This window comes from Orcinus orca, chromosome 12 (assembly GCF_937001465.1).
Source record: "Orcinus orca chromosome 12, mOrcOrc1.1, whole genome shotgun sequence".
NCBI lineage: Eukaryota > Metazoa > Chordata > Mammalia > Artiodactyla > Delphinidae > Orcinus > Orcinus orca.
In genome coordinates, this window is record NC_064570.1 from 12,490,770 (window position 1) to 12,515,385 (window position 24,616).

The 24,616-nt window shown below is 38.4% G+C and overlaps 2 protein-coding genes across 13 annotated transcripts in view; one reads left to right on the plus strand and one right to left on the minus strand.

Moving 5' to 3' along the window:
- The window catches only part of IPCEF1 (interaction protein for cytohesin exchange factors 1), a 183,154-nt gene that overhangs the window by 133,121 nt on the left and 25,417 nt on the right, over positions 1 to 24,616 (plus strand). For all 12 annotated transcript variants that reach the window (XR_004476519.2, XM_033404499.2, XM_033404489.2 and 9 more), the window contains 5 exons: positions 1,989 to 2,062; positions 3,498 to 3,569; positions 9,566 to 9,624; positions 10,950 to 11,038; positions 20,778 to 21,150. Coding sequence is in view for 11 of the 12 variants with exons in the window: in XM_033404499.2 (XP_033260390.1) it covers positions 1,989 to 2,062; positions 3,498 to 3,569; positions 9,566 to 9,624; positions 10,950 to 11,038; positions 20,778 to 21,150 (667 nt within the window). In the remaining variant the exon portion in view is untranslated. The remainder of the gene's footprint in view (positions 1 to 1,988; positions 2,063 to 3,497; positions 3,570 to 9,565; positions 9,625 to 10,949; positions 11,039 to 20,777; positions 21,151 to 24,616) is intronic.
- Positions 1 to 24,616, minus strand: part of OPRM1 (opioid receptor mu 1) — a 159,923-nt gene that overhangs the window by 30,591 nt on the left and 104,716 nt on the right. The window lies entirely within an intron of this gene.

The window sequence follows — 24,616 nt, forward strand, 5'->3', positions numbered from 1 at the left end:
GCAAACTATTATCTGTAGAATAACAAGATCCTACTGTAGAGCACAGGGAACTATATTCAATATCCTGTGATAAACAATAATGGAAAAGCATGTGAAAAAGAGGGTATCAATATATATGTATAACTGAATCACTTTGCTCTAGAGCAGAAATCAACACAACATTGTAAATCAACCATACTTCAATAAAATAAATTTTAAACACTATACTTTTTTTTTTTTTTGCAGTACGTGGGCCTCTCACTGTTGTGGCCTCTCCCGTTGCAGAGCGTAGGCTCAGCGGCCTTGGCTCACGGGCCCAGCCGCTCCGCGGCATGTGGGATCCTCCCAGACCGGGGAATGAACCCATGTCCCCTGCGTCAGCAGGTGGACTCCCAACCACTGCGCCACCAGGGAAGCCCTAAACACTATACTTTTGTATAATGCTAACTGAGAGTTCACAAGAAGCATTGTGCATTGTAGAAAAAGTTGACGTACCCAGTCTCTTTTCAAGTTCTTTACATTCTCTTTGAGATAGGATTGGTGAAACCACCATTCAGTAATTAAATAACACATCAAAAGAGAGATAAGTTGAGTGAAAAAAACATGTATAATTTTTAAAGAAGGAAGTGCCCTTTCGAATTGAGTTTTGAGTTTCATAAGAAGAAAGCACTTCAGGTGAAGAGTTTGGATAAGTTGACTCATGCAGGAGAGAGAAGACAGGACAGGGCCAAGGTTGGAAGTTTCACAGTTTAATATTTCTGAAGAAAGAGTGCAAGTTGCACCCTATTTGGTGATAAGGGAAAGAAACACAGATGAAGAGCACCCATGGTGCTGATTTCATAGCTAGCTGACTCTAAAAATTAAGATTGTATTTTTAAAACCAATTTTTACTCATCTCCCAATAACTGACTCTTTTATGTTTAATCTTGTGGATTGTAATTCTCCATTCAGAGACACCAGTGTAGATGGAAGATTTGAGTTCTGTCTATGATAAGCATAGTTAAATGGTTCAGTTAAATTTTATTCATAAAGTAAAGATTAAGACATTTTTAGAGGTGGAACAATGATTACATTTCCTGTAAAATTCTTGGTGTTTTAAAGTGGCATTCATTCTACATCCTTAAAAGTGTCATTTTCCTCTGCTGTCTTTCCTTTATACAAAAAAACTCCTGGGAATTGATTATGGAACTGAGATTTTCCAAGACATGGCTCTGTGATTTAACCCCCTAGGAACTTCCTAAAGACTTGGGAGAGGAAAAAATGTTTGTTCAGTATCTGTTAAGTGTTTTATTTGTCTGAGCTCACTTAAGTCCTATTACAACCAGTAGGTGGTAGATCCATGATACGAACCTCAATTTACTGACTCCAAAGTCAGGCCTCTGCTCACCATATAATAGCGTGCTAATTACGTTTCTTCTTATGTGCCTGTGGCTTGTGAGAGAAGTAGGATGAGAAAGATGCTGAGGATAGCAGGGAGTGGAGCTCTGATAGGTGAGCTCTGATGTTTTCTAGGAAGACAAAAAGGGGTCGGGCAGGTCCTCCTTGTGCCACACATTGGCTGTCCCTAAACTGTGCCATGTTACTTCTCAGGGAAAGATTCTGGATGATTTATCAGAAGAATATTAATTCCTCTTAAAAATATGTGTCTAGGATAAGTCCAATGCTGATTCAGAGGGGTATCTTTTTTTTTTTTTCGTGGTATGCGGGCCTCTCACTGCTGTGGCCTCTCCTGCTTTGGAGCACAGGCTCCGGACGCGCAGGCTCAGCGGCCATGGCTCACGGGCCCAGCCGCTCCGCGGCATGTGGGATCTTCCCGGACCGGGGCACGAACCCGTGTCCCCTGCATCAGCAGGCAGACTCTCAACCACTGTGCCACCAGGGAAGCCCAGAGGGGTATCTTTTGACACCTCCATTTCACTTACTCTATCTCTATTCAACATATATGATCCCAATAAGTGAACTGCTAAGATGGACACTTTTATTCATATTTGTGTATGTATTTGTTTCAGGCAGAGAAAGCTGATGGATTTATCAACCTGCCTGATTTCACTGTAGAGAGAGCATCTGAATGCAAGAAAAAGCAGTAAGTTGTCTATCATTTTCCACAAAATATGGAGCCAGGATAACATCTCTTTATACTGTTCCTCAGGTGATAAGGTGATTTGGAAGTTAATGATGGTGACATTCAAATGTCTGAGAATTTTGACTTTATGGGTTGGAACCCCAAACAATAATAGAAGCTTTTAACCTCTTGTTTTCTGGAATTTCATTTTGTGGGGCAGGTGGATTTTAAAACCCCACGGAGCCCTAGCAGGGCGTGCTGTTAATGATGGTGTCTGTGATCCAGTGAAAAGCAAGCTGCCATCCAGGACTGGCAGGGTGACGAGATTCAAGGCTGTGTCCTTATAAAGAGAATGACTACATAGGAGTCACCAGAGCTGCAGATATGATACCAAACCAGTTTCTTTTTCTTAGTTCATGAAATTGTCAGTAACATCCTTGAAATTGAATTCTCTGAGATGTCTTAGACTTGGGGATTAGCCCCCTGATATAACGGAAGTCCAAAAGGTTTGAGAGCGGACAGGAGCCAAGAGTCACCAGCCCATGACTCTAGACCAGCTATCCAGACTCCCAGTGAAGTGCTCTTCCCATGATAGGATCCAGCTGCATTTTGCATATGTGCCCTCTTCACCTTTCACTTATTCTTTATTCTGCTTTTGACATCTTTTCCTGTTTTATTAGAGTGGGGCAGTTCCCTATTGACCTGTGTTCCTAGTGACAGCAATTGATTAGTTTATTTTTAATGAATAAACTGGTGTTGGCTTTAGGTCTTTGCCATTCTGATATAGCTTCCTATCTTTAGTGATACACGAGGTTGTGGTTTTGACCACACTGGTCATTTACAAAATCTCTGGCCCATACAGCAGGACTTCCTGTCTAAATGGTAAAAGGGAAATACTTTGTTATCTTCAATGTTCTATACTTTTCTTTTAAACGAAAAATCTGCCTTATATTTTTCCTTTACTAATAGAGAATAGCTTGGATAAAGTTTTTGATGTGTTTTCACAGTGTAGAAGTTTTATATTTGATTGTTTTTCTGTAAATACAATTATTGTATATGCTTGATTGAATTTGAATGAATACTTTGTTTGAAGGAATTGATCTGAGTATTTTGAAGTGATAATCTATCACTTTATATTTTAATTTATTGTCTATTTATAGCAAAACAGCAAATGAAAATAAAAGAATATATCCATATGTTTTAAATAGAAACTATTGATCAGCCATGACTCAGTCCTGGTCTGGATGTCCTGACATGATGAATTACCCCTCTGCTCTCTACATAAAATAGAGATTAGACAATGGGTATTTAACGTAACTAAAACTTTTGTTTTTGTAAATTAACAAAGAAAGCAGATGAACTTACCATACTTATATTTGACTGTTTTACTTTCGACTACACTGTTGACTACACTAACTTCTAATTTCTTATGTGTCTATGCTTTTCCCCCTTCAAGTGCTTTTAAGATCAGCCATCCACAGATCAAGACCTTTTATTTTGCAGCTGAGAATGTGCAGGAAATGAACCTGTAAGTAGAGAACCATCACTAAATCCAATCTTTATGGGAATAGATTACTTTGGTCAGGTGTCTGAATTTTAAGCACATGTGCATATCAAATATGATTTTTTTATTTCTGCTGCTTTAAGGATTAATCTCCTTAGCAGTTATAAAGTCTTCTCGCTTTCTTTTCTAGTATTTAGAAGCATTTTGGAGAGCTACACAGATCAAAATGGCTATTTTAGGAAGAAGTAATAAGATTCTTCTGAGGGAACCACTAAGTTGAGAAAGGAATAGAAGACATTATAAGAAAATGTTAATATGAGAATCAGCATCACAGGGAGAAAGGCTCGAAAGAATTGTGTAACCGATCTCACAGCTTTCAGAATTCTACACGAAAAATATCTCTGCAGCATTTCATAGGTGCTGTGTGATTATCATGATGATTCATGGTTATCATCTCTCCATGTTCTATCTCCAAATTTTGCAAAACATCTTTGTTTAGAGTACCTCTAATATAAATACATATCCCTAACTCCATTTCCTGTTTGCTCAGTTTAAGTAAGTGGAATATACTGGTAGAGTGTTACTCGTCTTGCGACATCCCCTGCTGGTTTAGATTACGGTGTGATCGCAGTGGCTCTTACTTGGATGAGGCTCTATATATTTAAGGTGTTTGAGGCATCAGAGCGCATTCTATTTAAGTCCTAGTCTCAGAATTCAGTGTTTCTTATTACTTTCACTTAATTAATTAAAAATATATGTATGAAAAAAATGTATATGTATGGAATAACTATTATGCGCTTCCTTGCAGCAGATCCCAGGCACTAGACCTGAAAAATATGGACATAATTCCTCCATTCACAGAGCTTATTGTTTAATCTATTGTAATCTATTTATATTTTTATATTTAATTATATATTTATATCTATTAATTAATCAGTTTATCTTTTAATAGATCTTTATTGGAGTATAATTGCATCACAATACCGTGTTAGTGTCTGTTGTACAGCAAAGCGAATCAGCCATGTGCACACACGTGTCCCCATATCCCCTCCCTCCTGAGCCTCCCTCCCATCCTCCTTATCCCACCCCTCATATTAATTTATTTAGACATAATGATTTTCTTATCTATCTGTTCTCTGTAATTTCTCTTTGGCCTCTTGCTTTAGAAATGTAAAGGAAAAAAAAGCTGCTTTTTACTAAACATATATGAGCAGGAGTACACACACACACACACACACACACACAGAATGCCTTACACCATATCCCCAGGGAAGCCTTTTCTCCCTAGAAGCATTCTCATCTGTTCCCTGCGTTTATCTCACCACCACAAACCTTTAGATGAGGGCGGAATTGCTCTTTACCAGAGAAGGTTAGAGAACCCTGCGTTAGAAATGACAAAGCAAGGTACTGACAACGGCGTCTTCCAAACAAGTCTTTAATTTACTTGGACAAGGAAAGAAGTTTCTTGACTTTTTGACTTTTTGACTTTTAACTCCCCCCCCACCAGCTTTCTCAAGCATCTGAGAAAAATCAGAGCAGATACACAAAAGGAGGAGATAAAAACTTCACAGTCAAAGCTCTTTATTTCTCTTTTTATTTGCGTTGGTAACGCTAAATCCTATTGACTAGCAAGGTCTAGGTGTGTGGAAAGCTTAATGTCTTGCCCAGCGGTCCTTGGAATCATATAGTAGTGAGTGTCAGTCCGGAGCCGAGCCATCCATCAATCCCAAGTGGTCCTTTCTAAGCTTTAATGGTGGTGAAACAGGGCTGCCCGTCAGCAACCTCTCCCCACCCCCATAGGTTCCCTTGGTGCCTGGCTTCTCCCAAACAGCTTCTTGTATCTCCAACTTTCTTCCGGTCCACATCCTTCCCATTCATCCTGTGACTGGTTCTTTCAAAGTCGTTCTGTTCTCTCCAACAAGGGCAGAGTAAGACTGAGTTTACCAGAAAAACAATGACTGCGAAAGGTTTTGTTACCGAGAGAATTTCTCTACCTACACAGTGAAACACATTTTAAGCCAGTAAAAGTGTGAGACCCTTACAAGATTATCTGAGTCAGCTCTGTTTCAGGCAGATGTGCTTTCTAAATCACACACCAGTTATTTAGCTCCCTGCCCACCCAGTCCTCCAGTTTTTGTTTACATTTCTGGTCCATTTATCTTCACTTTTCAACATACTCCCTTTGCAGAGCTCTATCTAATGGCAAGTACAGTTGCATGATTATTAGCTACACACTCTGCCTATTTGACTGTTAAACCAAAGCCTTTTATAGTTATGAAAGCCAAGATCTCATGGCCTATCTATGCTGTGAAGATCTGTTAATTTTACTTGAAATTATTTTAGTATTTGTTTATCTTTCCAGCTTACAAACAAGATGTAAAATTGAAATTTGAATGTGAGGTGTCATGACCCATATATTTGAATCTCTCAGTGACCTTTATACTCAAAAATTGTCCGTCTGGCTACTCTTAAATAAATGGCCCATTTTGTCTGTGCCTGAATGTATCACAATTAATGTATCATAATTTTTCATTTATAATGTCATTATTAAGCTTTATTATTCTGAAGATGGTTTTTCTAATAGCCAACAATGCAGAATCCTGAAAGTTAACTTCCTCCACAAGAGTAGGCGCTGCGGGGGAGGGGGGTTAAAACTTTTTTTTTTAAATTAATTACTTAATTTTTGTTTTTGGCTGTGTTGGGTCTTCGTTTCTGTGTGTGGGCTTTCTCTAGTTGCGGCAAGCGGGGGCCGCTCTTCATCGCTGTGCGCGGGCCTCTTAACTATTGCGGCCTCTCTTTGCGGAACACAGGCTCCAGTCGTGCAGGCTCAGTAGTTGTGGCTCATGGGCCTAGTTGCTCCACGGCATGTGGGATCCTTCCAGACCAGGGCTCGAACCCTTGTCCCCTGCATTAGCAGGCAGATTCTGAACCACTGCGCCACCAGGGAAGCCCTAAAGCTTTGTTCTGCAGTAGCCCCTGAAGAGCTTCCTTTCTTACTGATGAGGTCTGTTTAAGCTAGGACGGAGTGCATCTGGGTATTTCTTAGTGAGATGCAGAGGTGCTAGGGAAGGAGGGAGTGGAATCTGGAGAGATGGATCCTGTTTCAGAATTTCGCCTCCTTGGGAAACTGCCTTTTTGGGTGGTGACGTTTCTCTCAGTGATGATGAAGGAAAAGGTAGTTAAGTTTAATAGAAGCACTGTGTGTTCTGCAGGGACCCTCAATTTACAAGTATAGGGGTGAGTAATTAAAGGTAATGAAAGGGTTGGTTTCTAAACAAAGACTGGTGGTAGTTGCCTTTCTCAGACGGTGTTTGTGGGAAAAATGTCATTTTGTACATCAGTTTCTTAACACTTGTGCTTCTTCAACACACACATTCTCATCCAGTTAACATACAACAAACTCCCAGGAAACATCTGTCATCTTCTTTTATGTAAATATGTCTTTTTGTGTATCCATCTATTTAGACACAAATAGAAAGTTTGCTACTGTCTGGATGTTTTTTAAAAAAAGTGCTTAGCAAAGGAGGTACTCCAATCCCGTGGGTTCTAGAAAGAAAACAAACAAGATTCTGAACAATCACTAGTTTTTCCCAGCAGGTAACTGATGGTGGCAATTAAAGGTATATGAGTTTTGGGTAAGGGCTGAGAGGAATCTGCTTTACTGTTCAATACTCTTCTGCTATATCTGGAAAGGAACTTAGAAACGTCTTTTCTTATTTCAGGCATTCTCAATTCATCTATTTTTTTGTCTTGTTATGTTAAAAAAAGAAGTTTGTCTATTTCACTTTGAGATGATTGTTTTGCGGGCAGGGTCAGCTTATACAATTATGAAATCAGGAATAAACTAGGAATTAGTGAGCCATTAAATTCATGGTGCTTTGCCTGATCAGTTTTTAAAAATGTACTTTTAAGTGTTTCTTTTAGTTGAGTAATGCATAAAACATCTTCTTGTAAAGAATCATGTAATACAGAAGTATGTAAAGTGAAAACCTTCCCATTCCCCCAACTTTACCTTCCCGTTCTACTTCTTTCCCTAAGATAAAGCCACTTTTCACAGTATGACTGTGTCCTTTCTGAGGCTTTTCTTTGCATACCAAGTCTTGTATAACACATATGCAAATACATAGTTTCAGCAGCACATTGAATCAGGATAAACACTTTGTTTTGTACTTGTTTTTTTCACTTAATAGTATGTTAGGATTTTTCCAGGCCATTGCAAGGCCCCCCACCCCATCTCAGTCTTTTTATTAGCTTCTTAATAACATGGTACTTTTGGAATTGGTACCATACTTTATCCGTTTTCCTGTTAATGGACAATTATATTGTATCAGTGTTTTCTTTTTGCCTTTGCAAGCCTTATTGGATTAATATTCTTCCACATTTATTTATGTACATGAAGGTGTGTTTTGTAGGATAGATATTTATAACTAGGATTATTGGGCGAAGGGGATGAAAATTTATGTTTTGAATAGTATCATCAAATTACCTGCTTAATATTGGCTGTTCCAGTTTTTCATGGTCGACTCAACAAGGGATGAGACTGTTTTTCCTAAAATGTAATAGAAATCAGCAATATTTAAAATTTTTGCCAATCTAGTGGTGGAAAATATTTTCCTGTGCATTTCCCAAAATACTACTGAGCCTGAGAATTTTCCCATATATTTATTAGCCATTTGTACTTTTTTGGTCATTTTCTGTTTCTTAGTTTTGTTTATTTTTCTACTGAGTCTTGATGAGCATTTTTCAGCATTTTTCAGTGGCCATGAGAGACTCATGTTTATCATGGTGCAAAAGGGGACTTTCTAAATGAGGCTGGAGCTCATCTTCCGTCTTGTAGGCAGTTCTATTTTATTTATTTTTTAAAATAAAATTTATTACATATTTCCCATTAAAAAATAATCAGTACAGCAAGACCATGGCAGGATGAGGGTTGGGTAAGGGTTCCTAATTTGTTGACAATTGCAGACTTGGGAATGTGCAATATTTGTGCTATGGTAGGGGTGTAGCTGGGTAATTTACCAGGAATTACAGGACTAGAAAAAATAAACCATATAGGTGAATCAATAAATGCATAGCATTATTATTATCATTTTGTTGATATTGATTGACTTAGGCTACTTATGTTTCAAAACAAGATGAATACACATTATGGGATATTTTTTAAAAATAAAGAAAACTGGAAAGAAGTGGGAAATAAATCACTTAGATTATCTCTACCCCAAAATGATATTTTCCCTTTAAATAGAAGGTTATATAGCTAGGAACATATGAAATAGATACATTTTGTGTCTTTTGTGTATTTAAATAAGTTTCTAATTGAACCCTTGAAAAGGAACTACAGTGGCCTGAAGTCATAAGCCAAGTTTGTGTTCCTTAAGGTTTGTCTAGTTCTTTTTTCATTATTGATGGGTAGTTGAAATTCATTGCCAATAAATGGCAAATCAATGGAAGATGAGACATTGTCAATTTTTACCTTACATAAAATTTTTCAAGAAATTGAAATTTTCCCCAGCTTAGGAATAACTGTGAAGCTCTGGCCAGATCTTTTTACTGATTGATACAAAGATTGTGGTTTAAAAATAGATCATCTTCATTTTGTGTGTGTGTGAAATAAGCTTACATTTTAAGAATTAAAGAGATAGAACTTTAAAGGTCAAGTTGAGAAATTCATTTTGATGGTTGACAAGAATTTCAAATACACAATTACAAAACATATATTTATTCGTATATTTAGAATATCTAATGTAGTTGCCCACTTTAACTGGCTGTATAATGGGACACCTCATTTCTTATCTGACAAAGAATGCCCTAAGTACGGACAGTATTGTGAAACCAGAGGTCTTAGGTTTCCATACCACAAACTTAGGCTGTTTCTAGAAATGTTTAGACTGACCATAGCACTATGACTTAATTTTGTTATAAAGTCTGGTACAAGACCTTCCTTTAGGGTCTAGCGTAAAGGTGAATATGTTGGGAACCAGTGTCTCTGGTCAAACATTTATTTTCTATTTGAATTTTAGGTGGTTAAACAAATTTGGATTAGCTATAATCCATCTTGAATCCACTACAAAGGATGAAGGTATGTTCTATTTTCAATTTCTGAAAATTTAGCAAGAATATTAGAATAGGGTGAAAATACAATGTCATGTTCTATGTAGTCTTGTTCTAATGAACCATACTTTGTTATTTAAAATTATCTGAAAATATGTATAGACAGACATAGGCACACAGGCTCACCAACATGGAATAGAGCTTCCCATGCTGGCTAAGAACGCTTTTCACACTTCACCCACACATTAGCAGCTGTAGGCTTCACTGGGATCTCAACCAATTGCCAATGCAAATGTTTTATTGCCCCACTTACTGAATTCTTACTCATAGACATGATCTCGTCATGTTCGAGACAGATAACTTTCAGCCCACTGTTTCCTCTCTGATATTTTAGTATTTCCACCAGGTGTGTGCTGAGACTAATTACCCTAAGTTTGTACCAGGAGCCTGAATGTCAGATTGGGACAGAAGCCGTATTTTTAGCTCAGTCTGTAGCTTTCAGGGTTCAAAAGCTACAAGAGTCTAATTCTTCTTAATGATGAAGTTACTCCTTAATATTGAGAAGAAAGAGGATTTAGGTGCCAGGGTCACAGAGCTGACACTATTTCTGAAATGCTCAGACCACATAAAACTTGGAAATTGGAAGTAGGGAGTTATATCTTTGGAGAACAAAATCATAAAATCTTAAATTTAGAAATGAAAAAGTGGCAACTTGATTTAAAACAATAAAGAAGTGTAATGCAATACTGTGAAACCAGTGTCCTAATCATCTCCTTGGTCTTCTTTTCCATAAAATAAGCACCCATTATATATGTGAAGTATATTTATAGATTGTGAGCAAAAAGTAACTACACAAAACCCTTCTCCTTTTCCTGGTATGTAAGGCCTTCTATGATATGGCCTCAAGCAACCTTTCAGCTTTGTTTTCCACCCTGTCCCGTAGGGGACTCTGAATACTTGGCTCAGTCTGTGTCCTCAGCCTGGTACTCCCATTACTCTGTGTGCACCATTGATGGTTTACTTATCCTGCCATTTTCAGCTCATTAAGATTCCTATGCTCAAAATTAATCACTACTGATCTTGTGCTCCCTTAGTGTATGACTCACACCTCTTTTGAGGAATTAGTTTCATTTTCCCTGAGCTATGGTTAGTCGTCTTTCTGCTTATTGGACACTCTTTGAGGGCAGAAACCCTCACAGAGGGAAAGTCTTATGTATCAGGTAGCTCACTAGATAAGTGCTTTCTGAATTGGGTTGGAAATGCAATAGCCAGATGGAGAAGAACCTCTGCTCATGCATTATGGAATAAGTGATGACAGTGCTGAAACATTCAGCGTTTTCCTTTTTGTTATAGAATGCTACAGTGAGAGTGAACAGGAAGATCCCGAAATAGCTGTCGAGACACGACCCCCTCATTACTCTGCGGAGACTCTCTCTCCTTTGGTACGTACCGTCGTAATTGGTCTGTTGGTCATCGATCAAATGTGTGGATGTCGTTCTTTCCAGTTGGGTAGAAACTACCTTGACTAATACATTTTTAGAGGACGCTAAGTTAAGGTACTCGCCAAAGAGCAAGTGCAGTTCTCAGGGCGCTGATTTTGAGCCTTCTCCATAGCAACCCATTTATATGACAGATTCGGTGCATTTGTGTGTGACCCACAGATGTATTATGCTCAGAGGGTTCATGGTAATGCAGAGGACTTCTAGGTAATGGGCCAATGCTTGCAAAGATTTGTTTTATAATGTTTATTTATATCCTACTTGTTCTCAGAAAGAATTGAAAATACCTTGCCTAGGTGCATGCACTCTAACGATGTAAAATGAATGTAAAGGGGATGAAGGCAATAACATGAAGAGAAAATTAGAATCAGAAAGAGAGCAGGAAGCCAGGAGTGGGGTTGGTGCATTAAATCTGGGTATATTTACTAGAGAGAAGTCCAAGCTTGAGTCTAAGCTTTGGAAGCATCCAGTGTAAGTTCAGGTTATTAATGGACGTTAAGGCTATGGAGAGTTGCTTTATATTTGGATGTTCATGGGCGTTATAGCGACGGCATGTAGAAAGAGTCAAGCAGAGATCTTTGGCGAGGTTGACTTATGGCTTTTATACCTACCATATACCAGCACTTATATAGCTACTTTAAATATATAATCATTTACTTCCCTCAGATAACCCTGAAATGCAGTATTATTTAATCTGCATTTCCCTGATTACTAATGAGGTCAAGCATCTTTTCATGTTTTTTTTGATATCTGGATTTTCTGTTCTGTTAAGCGTCTCAAGTCTTTTGTACATTTTTAGCTGTCTTACTACTATTATTTTGGATTTATAGGATTTCTTTATTAATCTGTACCTTAGTCCTTTGTCAGTTAAAAATGAGGCAGATCTTCTTTCCCAGTCTATGGCGTTTATATTTTTTAAACTCTGTTTCTTTTTGTTGACAGATGCTCTTGATTTCTGTGTGTCAGGTTTACGCATCACGTCCGTTGTGGTTGGTGTCTTTGTTTCTGGCTTACATATTGTTTCCTATTCCCAGGTCATGAGGACATAGATATTACTATCTCGTTTCATGGATTAGGAAACAGAGGTTCAGAGAGGTAGAATGGCCTAGTCATACCCCCAGAAAATGGAGCACCTGAGATGGGAACCCCGGTCTGTCTAGCTTTATAGCATATGCTCCTTCCATTCTACTATGACACTCGTTCATCCATGGACCCGAGTAACTATAAGTTCTAATAGGTTACTGCAACTCCTTCACTTACCAGACCTCTTCTGCCAGAATTTTCTGTTTTGTGTGATAAGGTTTTCAATCTTTATTTGCCAGTTCCTGGGTTTAAGGTGTTAATATCATTTAAATAATGACTTCTACTGTTTTTATCTGCTGCCAGTGGGGAATTGTGGTCACTTTTCTAATTTATTTGGCTAGCAGCTGAGACCAGAAATAAATAGTTATTGAATGAATATTTATTAAAAATCTATTAAATAGGATTAGCCAAAGTTAAGCAAGACATAAATAAAATTAAACTTTGGTAAAACGTCGACCAATTTTTGCACTAGATTTACAATATAGCCTCTCTTAATATAGTTTTCCCTTGAAGTAGTCTATCTCTTCTTTTAAAATCAGTTTCTGCATTTGGAAAAAATGAAATAGATGTGCCTTGCTGGTTTAATAGAGAAGCCTGTGTTTCTGTTTAGTTTCTTTTTGCCTTCATCTCTGTTTCTCTGTGTCTCTCCATTTTTGTTTGTCTCTTATATGATTTAGTTTTGTTCTAAAATACTGTGATTTTCAGTTTTATAATGGCAAACTATATCACAGATTACAAAGAACATTGTCAGGCATCTAGAACTCTACTGGATGAAAGTAAAAGCAACAAAGTTGTCTTCTTAGATGAAGGATCATGGCTCAATTGCATTATACAATGATAGTCTTACATAATGTTAGAGTAGGAGCCCAGAGAATGCTTGTTTCCAAACAAATAAATGAAGGGATGGATGTGAGACCAGTAGGTTAGGTCACTGAATTGGGAGCATTCTTTAGAATGTCATTCTAAACGTCAATCAAATGTTATTCCTTAAAGTCCTAAGAAGTTAAGCATTTATTTGAAGACCACTAAGGCTAACATTATTCTTTCTGAAGAAATGTATTAGCAATAGATGTTGAACAGTTAGATTTTACTTTCCTTAGAAACAGAGTATGTTGTTCCCGCTCACGTATTTCCCAGGCAGATTTTGTTTTCTCTTGTTTCTGAAAAACAGACATGCCAGACACTTGGTTAAAACAACATTTAAGCTTTTTTATCTAAACAGATGAAATTTTAAAAATCGTGGTAACTTTTATCCAGAGCATGAAGCAGCTTATTGTTTTGGCTCCATCTGGCATAGGCTACATGACTGAGCTATACAAGCCTAGGCGAGAAAACAAAACAAAACAAAAACCAAAAACACCCCAACCTTTCCCAAGTTCTTGCTTTTAAAAAAATTTCTGGGTAATGAACTTTCATTTTGGAATGATGAATTCAAAAGTATAAGATCATACTATTCTGGAAAATTCTCTCAAAATTATAAAATCTCGAACTAAAAGTTTAATTCTGTGTCCAGTCATTTTGATTGCTCTAAAGATAAACAGTAAGACTTCAGCACCAGACCAATTCGGACCTGTTTCTAATGGGTGGGACCACGTTCTGCAGAGAATAAAGAACATTACAGGGTCTCCTTTGAGTGAACAGCAGATTTCTCTTTATGTGTTTCCTTCTTGAGAAAGCTCCACAGGATGGATAGTGAAAAGAACATCCATTTATTTACAGAGAAATTAAAAATGGAGAGTTTTTCCACAGGCTCAAAACAGATGGAACTCCGTAGGTTTCACTTTGGAAGATCCTTTGTGGAAATCACTACCTGTGATTCCTTGAAATTCACAAAAGAGCAAAAAAGGAACTGACTTCAATTATATTTCCAACTCAATTTTATATGTTATAAAGTGATTTAAGAGATCAAAGATCATTAAAAATTTGTTACAAATATTTTCCCCCTAAGTTTAATTTTTAAAAAGTGTCTGATAACTTGAGCTGTGCTTATATGCTTATTCATTCATTTAACAAATATTTATTGAGAGCTACTATTCTAAATAGTACTTGGGACACAACAGTAAATGAACAAAGATTCATTTCTTCATGTAGCCAAACTTCTGGTTGAGGGAGACTGAAAATAAACAATCAACATAAGTAAAGTATCTGCTAGGTCAGTAGAAGAAGTGGAGCTGAAGGGGTCAGGACAGTTTGTGACAATGAATAGGGGAACCAGGATAGGCCTGAGTGAGAGTTGAGATCTGAGCAAAACTCTTGAAAGGTGGTATAAGAGTCAGCCAGGTGGATATTCAGGGAAGGTGTTTTCCAAGCAAAGGGAGCAGTTAGAGTCCAGATCTCCTTGGTGCATAGATGGCAATGCAAAGAGGCCAGTATGGCTGGAACAGGGTGAACCAAGGTGAGAGTTGCAGGAAATGAGGTTGGAGGATAATTGTGTCCATATGTATGGGGCCTGTGGACCATTAAGGACTTTGATGTTTTGAGTTCCTTAGCCTTTGGAAGTTTTGAGCAGAAGAGTGATGTGACTGATCTCCATTTTAAAAGGGCCACTCATGCTGCTGTGGGGAGAGACCCTGTGGCATAGGGGGAAAGTATAGAAGCAAAGAAGTCTAAGGGGGAGTGTGCCGTAATCTAGTGTAGTGAACGTGATGACTGGGATGAGGCCACAGTTGAGAAATGGAATGGTTGGATTTTGAACGTAGTTGGAAGGTAGACCTACAGGTGGATCAGATATGAGAGAAGATAAATATCCCAGTTTTAAGCAGCTCATGCAGATTATTTTAACATGAGAGTCCTTATATTTTGATGCTTTTTCAGAAGTACAATTCCTTTATATCCAAAGGATGGGAAAAAAACCCTGTGTACTCTGGCCCATTGGCCAGAGGTCAAAGGTTAAACACAAAAAGGGGTAAAATCAATTTTAGAAATTCAAATTTAATCTTAGTAGGATGGCTCTTGCACAGTTGTTTACTAAAAGACATGTTCTTTCGATACGTGTACTATGATACAATAGTAGAAATGCTTTCAAGTGAGAGAGTTGGATGAAAAGTTGTTAGTGAGTACATATACTTACAAAGAAAAGGTAGAAAGAAAAATTCACCCTCTGTCCTCAAGATGCAAAACATTTCCTTAAGCTCTATGGTTGAGCACTTAACTGATTTTAAGATTTTTCTAAAATTAGATTTTACATTTCGCCTCTTGCTTTAACGGTTCATCTTCTGGCCGTCAGTCACAGGCAGGGGGCTGTCGGCAACCTCTCCCGGGCCTCCATGTTTGCCCCTGCCCCAGTTGGGGTTTGCACTAGCTCTTGCCCAGGCTATTTTGAAATAGCAGCCTCTTTTTTTTTTTTTTTTGTCTCTAATCTCTCTTTCCTCTTAATAAAACCACTTCCAAATTAGTCTTCCTAATGTGCAGTTCTGATAAATTGATTCAACAACAAAAGACCTTTCAGTGCATCCTCATTGCTTATCAAATTAATCCTCAATTCATTGGCTTGGTATTTCAGGCCCTTGGGCTTACTTCTAACTGCCATGACAGTCTCCTCCTTTTTCATCAGCCTCCTTTTTCATCAGCCCAATAAACTGCCCCCTATTTCCCCAAAGCTTTCCAGACTTTTCTGTTCCTGTACCTATATTTACAAAGTTTCTCCACTTGCAGGAACCATTCACTCTCACCCCAATTCCACCTTCTAAATATCTTTCAAGACTGGTTTAAATGTGACTTCTTTCATTAAACCTTCCCTGGTCCCCTGAGACAGGAGGATCTTTCCTTCTTCTAAACTCTTTATATTTCTATAGTGCATTTTCTGGGATACTTTTTTCATGGTGTTAGCCTCTGCCTTGAATTATAGATTTTGTATATCGGGTTTATTTATCTAATTATTAAATTCTTAAGGTTAGAGGCAGTGTCCAATATCTTTTTCTTTACCCGCAACATCTATGACCTTGTCTAACACATATTTGAACCTAATTAAATATTTATTTAATGGATTGATAAATGGGCGGGTGGGTGACGATTGTCACTTCCTCCACAGATCTGTAGCTATACAAATATTCCCCCGTGTGAATTAGAAAGTTACTTTACACTTGTCTAGTGATTTCACTTGGCTTTCAGAAGGATGACTTCATTCGACTCATAGAAGTCCCGTCTTTTACAAATGAAGTCAAGTGCCAGAGAAGTAAATAGAACTGTCTTAAGTAACCTTTGCAAGCTTAAGTTTACCTTTTATTACGAATATCTTTTATGTTCTCTCATTTGCTCTTTTTGATAATCTAAGGCAGACAAACCACTGGCAACTTTTTTTTTCTGTATCAACCACGTGCCAGGTATTTTCCAAAGAAGGGGATGCTGAACTGAGCTGGACAGTCTCTTCCGTGGAGCATCTTAAGTTCTAAGTTGAAGAAAAGTCACAATAATTTGTAATTCAAACAGTCTAAGTACTGATAAATGCTATGAAGAAGCATTAACTGGGGCAGTGTTCTAGGGAGTGGCTGGGGTTGAGGTTGGGGAGGATATTGCTTTGCTTACGACCGTCAGGGAAGAGCCTGCCAAGGAGGTGATATTTGACTTGAGACCAAAGTGATGGGAAGGAGTCAGCCAACCCCAAATCCACAGAGTGAGCTTTTCAGGCACAAGGAACCAGAGACGTGCTCAAGGAACAGAAACAAGACCATGCGGTTGGAAAGGAGAGGGAAGGGGAGGTTGAAGATGTTGCTGGAGAGGTGGGTAGGGGTCCATGTGGGTTGTCTTGGCTATAATGATGACTATGGATATTCTACTCATGATGGACAGTCACTGGAGGATTTTCAGCAGGACAACACTATGATGCATTTTCTGCTTTAGAAATGCTCTAGCTATTGTTTGGTGGATGGACTAGGGTAGGGAGGGGTTGGGTAATGGTAGAGGCAGGAAGTCAGTAAACTAGGACCTGGAAGTAAAGTGGTTTCTGCAAGGCCACTTGGATACTAAAGATTGGAGTGAGGAATGGACGGCCTGCAGCTCATTGCCCAAGGTCATGCAGAAGGCCAGTGACAGAGGGGGCAGTATACCATACAAAGTCTTCGGGTTTTTAGAATAATGTTTCTACTAGCATATGGTAGAATTATAAACACAATACCTCCTAGGGCTTAACAGCAATTGGTTAGTTTATTTTCATTAATATGGCCAATGGAAAGAAAGAACAGCTGTGTACTTTCCTTTTTTTCTCATTTGGTTGTATTTTGTTTAGTCTTAAGTTATTCCTGTATTTTCTTTTATTTTTTATATACTTTGACTAATGCTGCTTAAATTTCTATGCTGACTCACTCCTTTCTAATTACAGGCTTTTGGTGGCCATTTTCAACTCTTTTTTCTTTTCTTTAAAACTTGTGTTTTAAAAACAATTCAGAGAAAAGAATTTTAGAGCTAATCAGCTTTTGAACTAAGCTTCTTCAATGAATAAAAATCTCTTATACAGAAAATGGAGAAAAGCAATATTGATTCTTTTATTTAATCATGTACATACTCTCCTCATTAAAACTAAGATTTTTAAAATATCTTTCATTTTCTCATTAAAAAAATAAAAATTTGAAGCCCAAATGTTCTGAAATAAATGAAACAACATACAGTTATTAATGTCTAATAAATAAAATAATTTTATTTGAGATTCTGAGAATACTTTGTGGGAGTATCTGCATTGCAATCAGTAATGGTCACCCCTGGATCCCAGGATTAGGATAAATCATCCATAGCAACTTCACAGAGAACTTCAGGGTGCTCCTGAGTAAGAGACTGAACTGCTCTGGGCTGTTTGCCTTCACATAGCTGGTTTCCTAGACCAGTCTTTGTAGCATTAATTTATTACCAACTAGCTATTAATTTATTAATTTACTAAGGTCAGGCACAAATGCAAAAAAATGGAGATGCAAAAATGATTAAAAGCAGCCTGCTCTCAAGTAACTCACCAAAAAAGAGGAACAGATCCATCAGCAATTACAGTATTAGTTGACAAATAAAACGATACTCTACCTGGTGTGATAGAAGTAAGCCCAGGATAGAAGTAAGCCCAGGAGCGTGGGGAAAAGATACCTACCTCGCCCTGAGGCCACTGGAGAAGGCTTCCTGGAGGAGGTGACCCTTGAACTGACCCTTGAAGGTTGGGGTTGTGTGAGCCAAGCCAGGGGTGGGCTGGAGAGGAGAGGCTGTTGCTCCTTTCTACCTTCATGTGATTTGCAGTGGGGAGTTTTCTGGGTGTGTTACTTGGATAGTTCCTAGAGGCACTGAGCTAAAGGTTCTCTGTTTGCCTTATGGCTATGAATAGCTAGAGGTTGGTAGAAATAGTAAAGCAGGATTTAGCTTTATTAAACCACAGGGTTTATAAAGCACATTCCCCTATCGATCCTCTGTAACTGCACTCCAGGTAACCTTTGATTTGTGTCAATCTCTCTTCTGACGAAAACTCCCTCTGACCTGGTACACACCATCCTTTTCTCATTTTGATTTTTCTTCTCTCTGGTTCTTTTCCTTTTTCCGCCCCTCGCTCTTCTTTTCTCCATTTGAAAACCAACTTTATACGTGCTACGTGGTGCTAGAGAAAGCGGGCTGGAAGCATTGGCTGTGTGTTTGAGGAGTACCACAAGCAGAAATACACTCCCCGGAAATTTCTGATGCTCATTGAATGTGTCTTTCCTCAGTCTTTTAAGCAGAGTTTTGAGGTTTAAAAAGGCTACGGAACGTGCTGCAGCAACAGCGTTTTTGCACAAATAGCCCATTTTGCTATAATCAAATTACAGTAGTATCAGCAGGAGAAGCAGGAAAAGCTCGTGTTTGGTCTCTTTTCAGAAAAGGAAGCTGATCCCACTGAAGCCAAGTTTTACTAAAATAGCTCACAATAGGGAACTGTGTCAGGACTGGGCCTGAATGGGTATTTTTGTTAACATTTATTCCGTAGATCCTGCTAACGAGTAAACAAGTCTTGGCATTTATTTGGACAGTTTGGTAGCGGGTGCGTTACCTCCTCTGGGTAGCTAGGGTTTTATTTAGTGAATTACAGATCTGGATCTCCTAGTTAAGTGGTCTGGGTGATTGAAGGCAGCTGGTTTGAAAGATTTTTGACACATTCCTGAAAGGAAAGTTTTCACGTCATGCCAAATATATTATTTTTAAGAAGATGTGTGTGATGAGTTAGTATCTTAACTAGATGTTTTAGTGTCATGCTACTAAAAAGTGGATTTATTGCTTATTTGACAATCCATGTCTAGCAGGCAGCCAGCTAGGCACTCATCGGATACTTCCTGACTTTTTCCATCAGAACTCAGAGCTTAGAACCTGCAAAATTCTTGGGCACATATTAATTTGGAACAAAGTCAACTATCTCGAGTTAGTTGCAATGATGCTGAGGTTTTGGGGAAAGGAGCCTACTTTGCTCTTTGGCTTCTTCCCTCTAACAATCTCCTCCCTACCAGTTCCTCCACTTCCTTGGAGATCTGAATGCTTGAAATTGACAGGAGTATCTCATAGGGTGACATAATGAAACCGCACCAGAAAAAGCCTTCTCTGTCTTATCTGCCATTGGAGATATAGGGTGACCCCTAGAGCACTGGTGTTTAGATTTTTTGGATTTTTATTGACCAATGAAATTAAAAATGGAGGAACAACATATAGTTGCCAAATCTTTATTTTGCTATGGAGAACATTAAAAAAAATCTCCAGAAGACAAAAACTAATAGCTACCATTACCATTTTCCAAATGAAGGCATATATTTTAACATCAAAATGTAACAAGGATAAAATCTCAGAATAAATGAAGTCCTTCCCCAGAGAGGACATTGGTGATGTTGCATTGATGTTTTCTCCATGGACTGGTGAAAATTTTGCCAAGGATTGGCATTCACCCTTGGATTGTATGCCAGGAGATGCTTTCAGAAGATCCTACACCCACCATCAACCCACTTCTCGTAGTTTTTGGTTTCCCTTTAATGAATGAGGAGACTGCATATGTATTCCCGTCTTCTTTGGTGAAAGTTTATTGATATTTTAAAATTATTGAAGAGTGAATGAGTTAACATTATTTCACTTAACTCTGCAGTTATGAGCTTATACTGGTCATGTGCTAAGGAACTGTGACAAATGTTTGAGGGTGTAAATGTATGTGTTGTACCCACATCACTGGTCTTCCACTCAGTTAATATTATTTTGCTTCCCGTCTGGCTCCAGCTTTTGCTTTCCCTCTCTTAATCACCTTTCTCAAGATTTTTTGGTCAATTGGTAAGAATTCAGTGAGAGATTGCAATCTACTTTTTGCTCAAAGCATCCTTCAGTGTTCCAATGAATTCCTCAAAGGAGTCTTTTAGTTACCTGGAGAGCATTGAAGAGTAGGGTAATTCATGACATGGAGATCTTTCAGATCCTAGAGTAGTGATTCAAAGTTATACAGATTGGTTTTGGAAAATGGGATCATAGTGTCTGTCATACCGGTATAAATACCATCTCTTTTTCTTTTGATTCTTTTATTATTGGCAACTTTTTGAAACGCTGGAATACCTTCCTTGAAAATGAAAAGTAGAGAATGCTGACTTAATCATGATTTATTTTATTCTCTTTTGCTTTTATTTGTGAAAAACAGGCTGCCCAGCGGGCATCTTCGTCTTCACCCAAATTGAATGAAACGTCGCGTTCTTTCTCTTCCATGGAAAACATAAAAAAGACGCCCAGCAGTTTGTCTTCTCTCATATCTAGAGAAAGACAGCCCTGGATGGACGTGGTTGACAGCTCGTCTGCCGCTGAAGACGTGGGACAGTCTGTGACACGCGCTGTGCAGGCCTGCTCACCTGCACCCTCGGAGGCAAATGGTCGCAGGGCCCTGGAAACCAGCTTCGCCACATCAGAAAGTGGAGTTTTGAACTCTTTATCCAGTGATGACGCTTCTTCATTGAGTAGCAACCTAGATCATCTTTGTGTCCCAGACAAGCCGGCTGGATCAGAGATGACAGATAGAGGTAAACCAAGAAACGATTTACTCTTTTTCGAGGATGAATATTTGTATGTGGATGTGGAATGCTAACGTCGATTGTAAAAAGAATGTTTAAAGTCACGAATGATTTAATAATTAAACGGTCAAGTGGGGCTAAGTCCAGGGGCTACTTCTGTAGAGGAGAGATCGCATGTAGAAAACTCCAGCTTCAGGACCATTTATTACCCGCTGTAAGTGTCACCAACCACATGCTTGCAACTATGAGACGTGTTCAGAAAAGAATGATACTTTTTCACCAATCTGAGGTAAAACTTGAGTTTTTTGTTTTGTTTTGTTTTGGTTTTTATTGGTCCCGTGTGCTGTGCTCCGGAGCTTGTGGTGATTAGATCGACATTTTGTAGATGACATCACCACCATGTTTCCAAACATACGCAGAGCTACCACCTTCCCTGGGCTATAAGCACAGATGAGGTCTGGGTCCTCGCAGGTCAGCTCCTGAGGGGCCTTCCTACATGGTGAGCAGGAAGACAGACGGTCTACGTGCACTTTGTGGGGCAGCACGAGGACTTTAGAACCGAAGGAGAGCACAGCTTATGTGTTTGAAGAAAAGCATGTTAAGTCTTAGCAAATGAAAGAGTTTATTGGAGTATGGAAATGAAGAGTGTGGGCTTTCTTAATACTCCATGATTGTTGGTCCTTGTCTTTTATTCAGACTAACTTTTAAAAAATGATTAGTTTTCAGTCATGATGGGTCTTTCCTGATGGTCTGTGCCTTATTCATTCCAGTGTAAAACAAGTTTACCTGATAGCAGATACTTAAAAATGAGAGAATGACGAGTTTGATCTGTATTCTTTCAGTGCACCATTGAGGGGAAGCTGACTGGCTAAAGTCCCATGATCGCCAATCGGGGTGGCCTGATGACGTAGGTGACAGCTGTCCCCTCTCCCCCAGCCTAATCAGGGAAAGTTTCTTTAAGTTCTCAGATTTTCATAGTTACCCTATTAATTTGATATTTGGTATCAGTAATTTAGGCCACGAATTACAACTACAGACCCGTGTGTCCGTTGTCACTGCTCCCTGTGACCTTATGTGAAGATGCTTTACATAAGGCAACTCAACATAAGTTGAGTTACCTGCCTGGCCTCTGATGTCATTTTTGTTTGATACCCCTAGTTTAGGCCAATTAATCTACTTTACAATTAGAAAAAATGGAGTAAATGAAGTCATTGCCAAAATAACCTACTTTTAGAGGTGAATGAGGTAGGGGCAGGGGGATCAATATTGGACTGTACAGAATGGAAGGCAGTAGACTCAAGCTGGCCTCAGCTCTGTGAGGTGTTTTGATATGAAGATATTGGGCTTAATTTGTACCTCTGTGGAAGTATGAAATTGATGCAAATTTTGAGGCCCGTGGTGCAAGTAAAAAGGAGATAATTTTAGGTTCAGCATAAGAAACTTCTTTTTAACATTGAGAACTGTTCAAAATTGAATAGGCTCAATTGCATGTTGCGTGTCGATTACAATTTTTTCTCTTATGAAGATATACTGCAGAGGGAATTTAAGTACCTTGAACTAGATGGCCTCTAACTTGATACTTAGAAGATCCTTCCAGATATAGGCCTGGTGGAACTAAAGAAAATAATGAAGAGGACCATATCTATTATTTTCCTGCTAAAAACTCTGGCTTTAATTACTGGGCCATTAGTAGAACTAAAATGTTTGTTTCATGCATGCACAAATACACATACACTCACGTGCGCACACACACACAGCACCCCGGGATGAGGATGGCTTCAAAAGCAAAGTAGAGAATAAAATTGCATTTGCATTCGTTCTCAAGAGATAACACCGCGGATTGAGTTTTCCTTTAGGACGAGTAACCTGATAGTCATGGGAAGATGCACGCAATTCTTGTCCATGTCTAATGTCATTCTGGGCACGAGTGTGCTGCAGAGCCTGGCTGAGTACCAACAGCTCTTGTAATCTAAGAAGGAAGAAACCAGGTATTTTAAAATTTTGAGTTAGGTGCAGAGTGACCAACAATATCTGTATGCTTCTTCAAACAGCTTGACATAAAGGTATTCCTTGGAGTAGAAGGAAGAGAAAATAAAACTATTTTTCCCCTCACTGATCTGTTGGCACTTGCCATATGTTACAAAATTTTTGCTGATGATTTTCTCCTGCTGCTGGGGATTTGGTTAAATTCCCAGCAGAGTTAAACTACATAAAGTCATTGCTATGGAAACAGCAACCCAGTTTTCGCTTGCGTTTGCGATGACGTGCTGTTGAGTAATCAGATTGAGTACTGTGCTTTTTTTTTTTTTAACGTGTGTTTGTGTGTTGGAAAAGAAGGTAGTGTTTCATTTTTGTGTCTTCTAAAAATTATTATTATTTTAGCTGCCAATTAAAAAAAAAAGAAAAGTGCTGAATTTCCTGTGTTTGAAATATTGTTCAGCGATTTTTATAATAGGGATTGAAGTTCCGACATGGTCCATGACAGGAGTTAGGATTTTAGATTAAGTCCTAGTTTCAAGATGTGTTTGCTGGAGAAAGAGGCTTTTATCCTAGAAAAGATTCTTAAAGGTTAATAACTGAGCCCTGAAACAAGCAGACAGAATGTATTATAGCCTTCTTTTTACTTAGACAATGAGAGAAATATTTTGCAGTTGGTATGCGATTAAAATTGTGGTTGCTACAATTTTATACCGAATTTAAACCTTTTTAGACATTTTTCCCCCTGCAAAGTAAGCTATTTAAACAATGCAGGGTGTTAATTGCATTCTATTGCCTTTCTACATCGGGAGCGCCAGAGCTCTTGAGACTCTTCACTGAGTCTTTCCACAAAGTGTAATGGGGTAAGAGGTGATGGGGTTAAATGGAATATTCATCTCAGCTCAGTTTTACTCTGTACCGTTTCTTTCTTTAATGAAAGGTTATTTGACCCATGACTCACGCCTGTGTGATGATGACTCACATTGTATTTCTCTACTTACATTATGCTGGCGATGTGGAGACAGTTTGACTTCTACTTACTCCATGAATGGGGTGACCCTACCCTGGGTGCTATAACCACTAACAAGACTAATACCCAATTTATGCAAATAAATTGTTAAGTACAAGTACAGACAGGATGGACCTGGGAATCATGTTGAAAAAAATGCATTTTTAATGAAGATATATACATACTAGCGCATGCATGACATCTCAGAAAAGTGACATAAATGGGCCAGATTTTAGGATTTAACAATTACCAAAAATTTTACACAATTTTAGGGCAAACAGTACAGATGCGGCATTATTTTAGCTAGCTACCTCAGATGATGCTGTAGGAATTATGAGGTATGTCTCTTTAGGAAGCAAGATAATAATAAAAGAAAAAGTTGATTACTGAACTCCATTCAATTAAGCATTATTATTATTATTTTTGAGTACCTAACATGTACTCATGTACTTTGTGCTAATAGGAATACAAAAACAAGCAAGATACAAT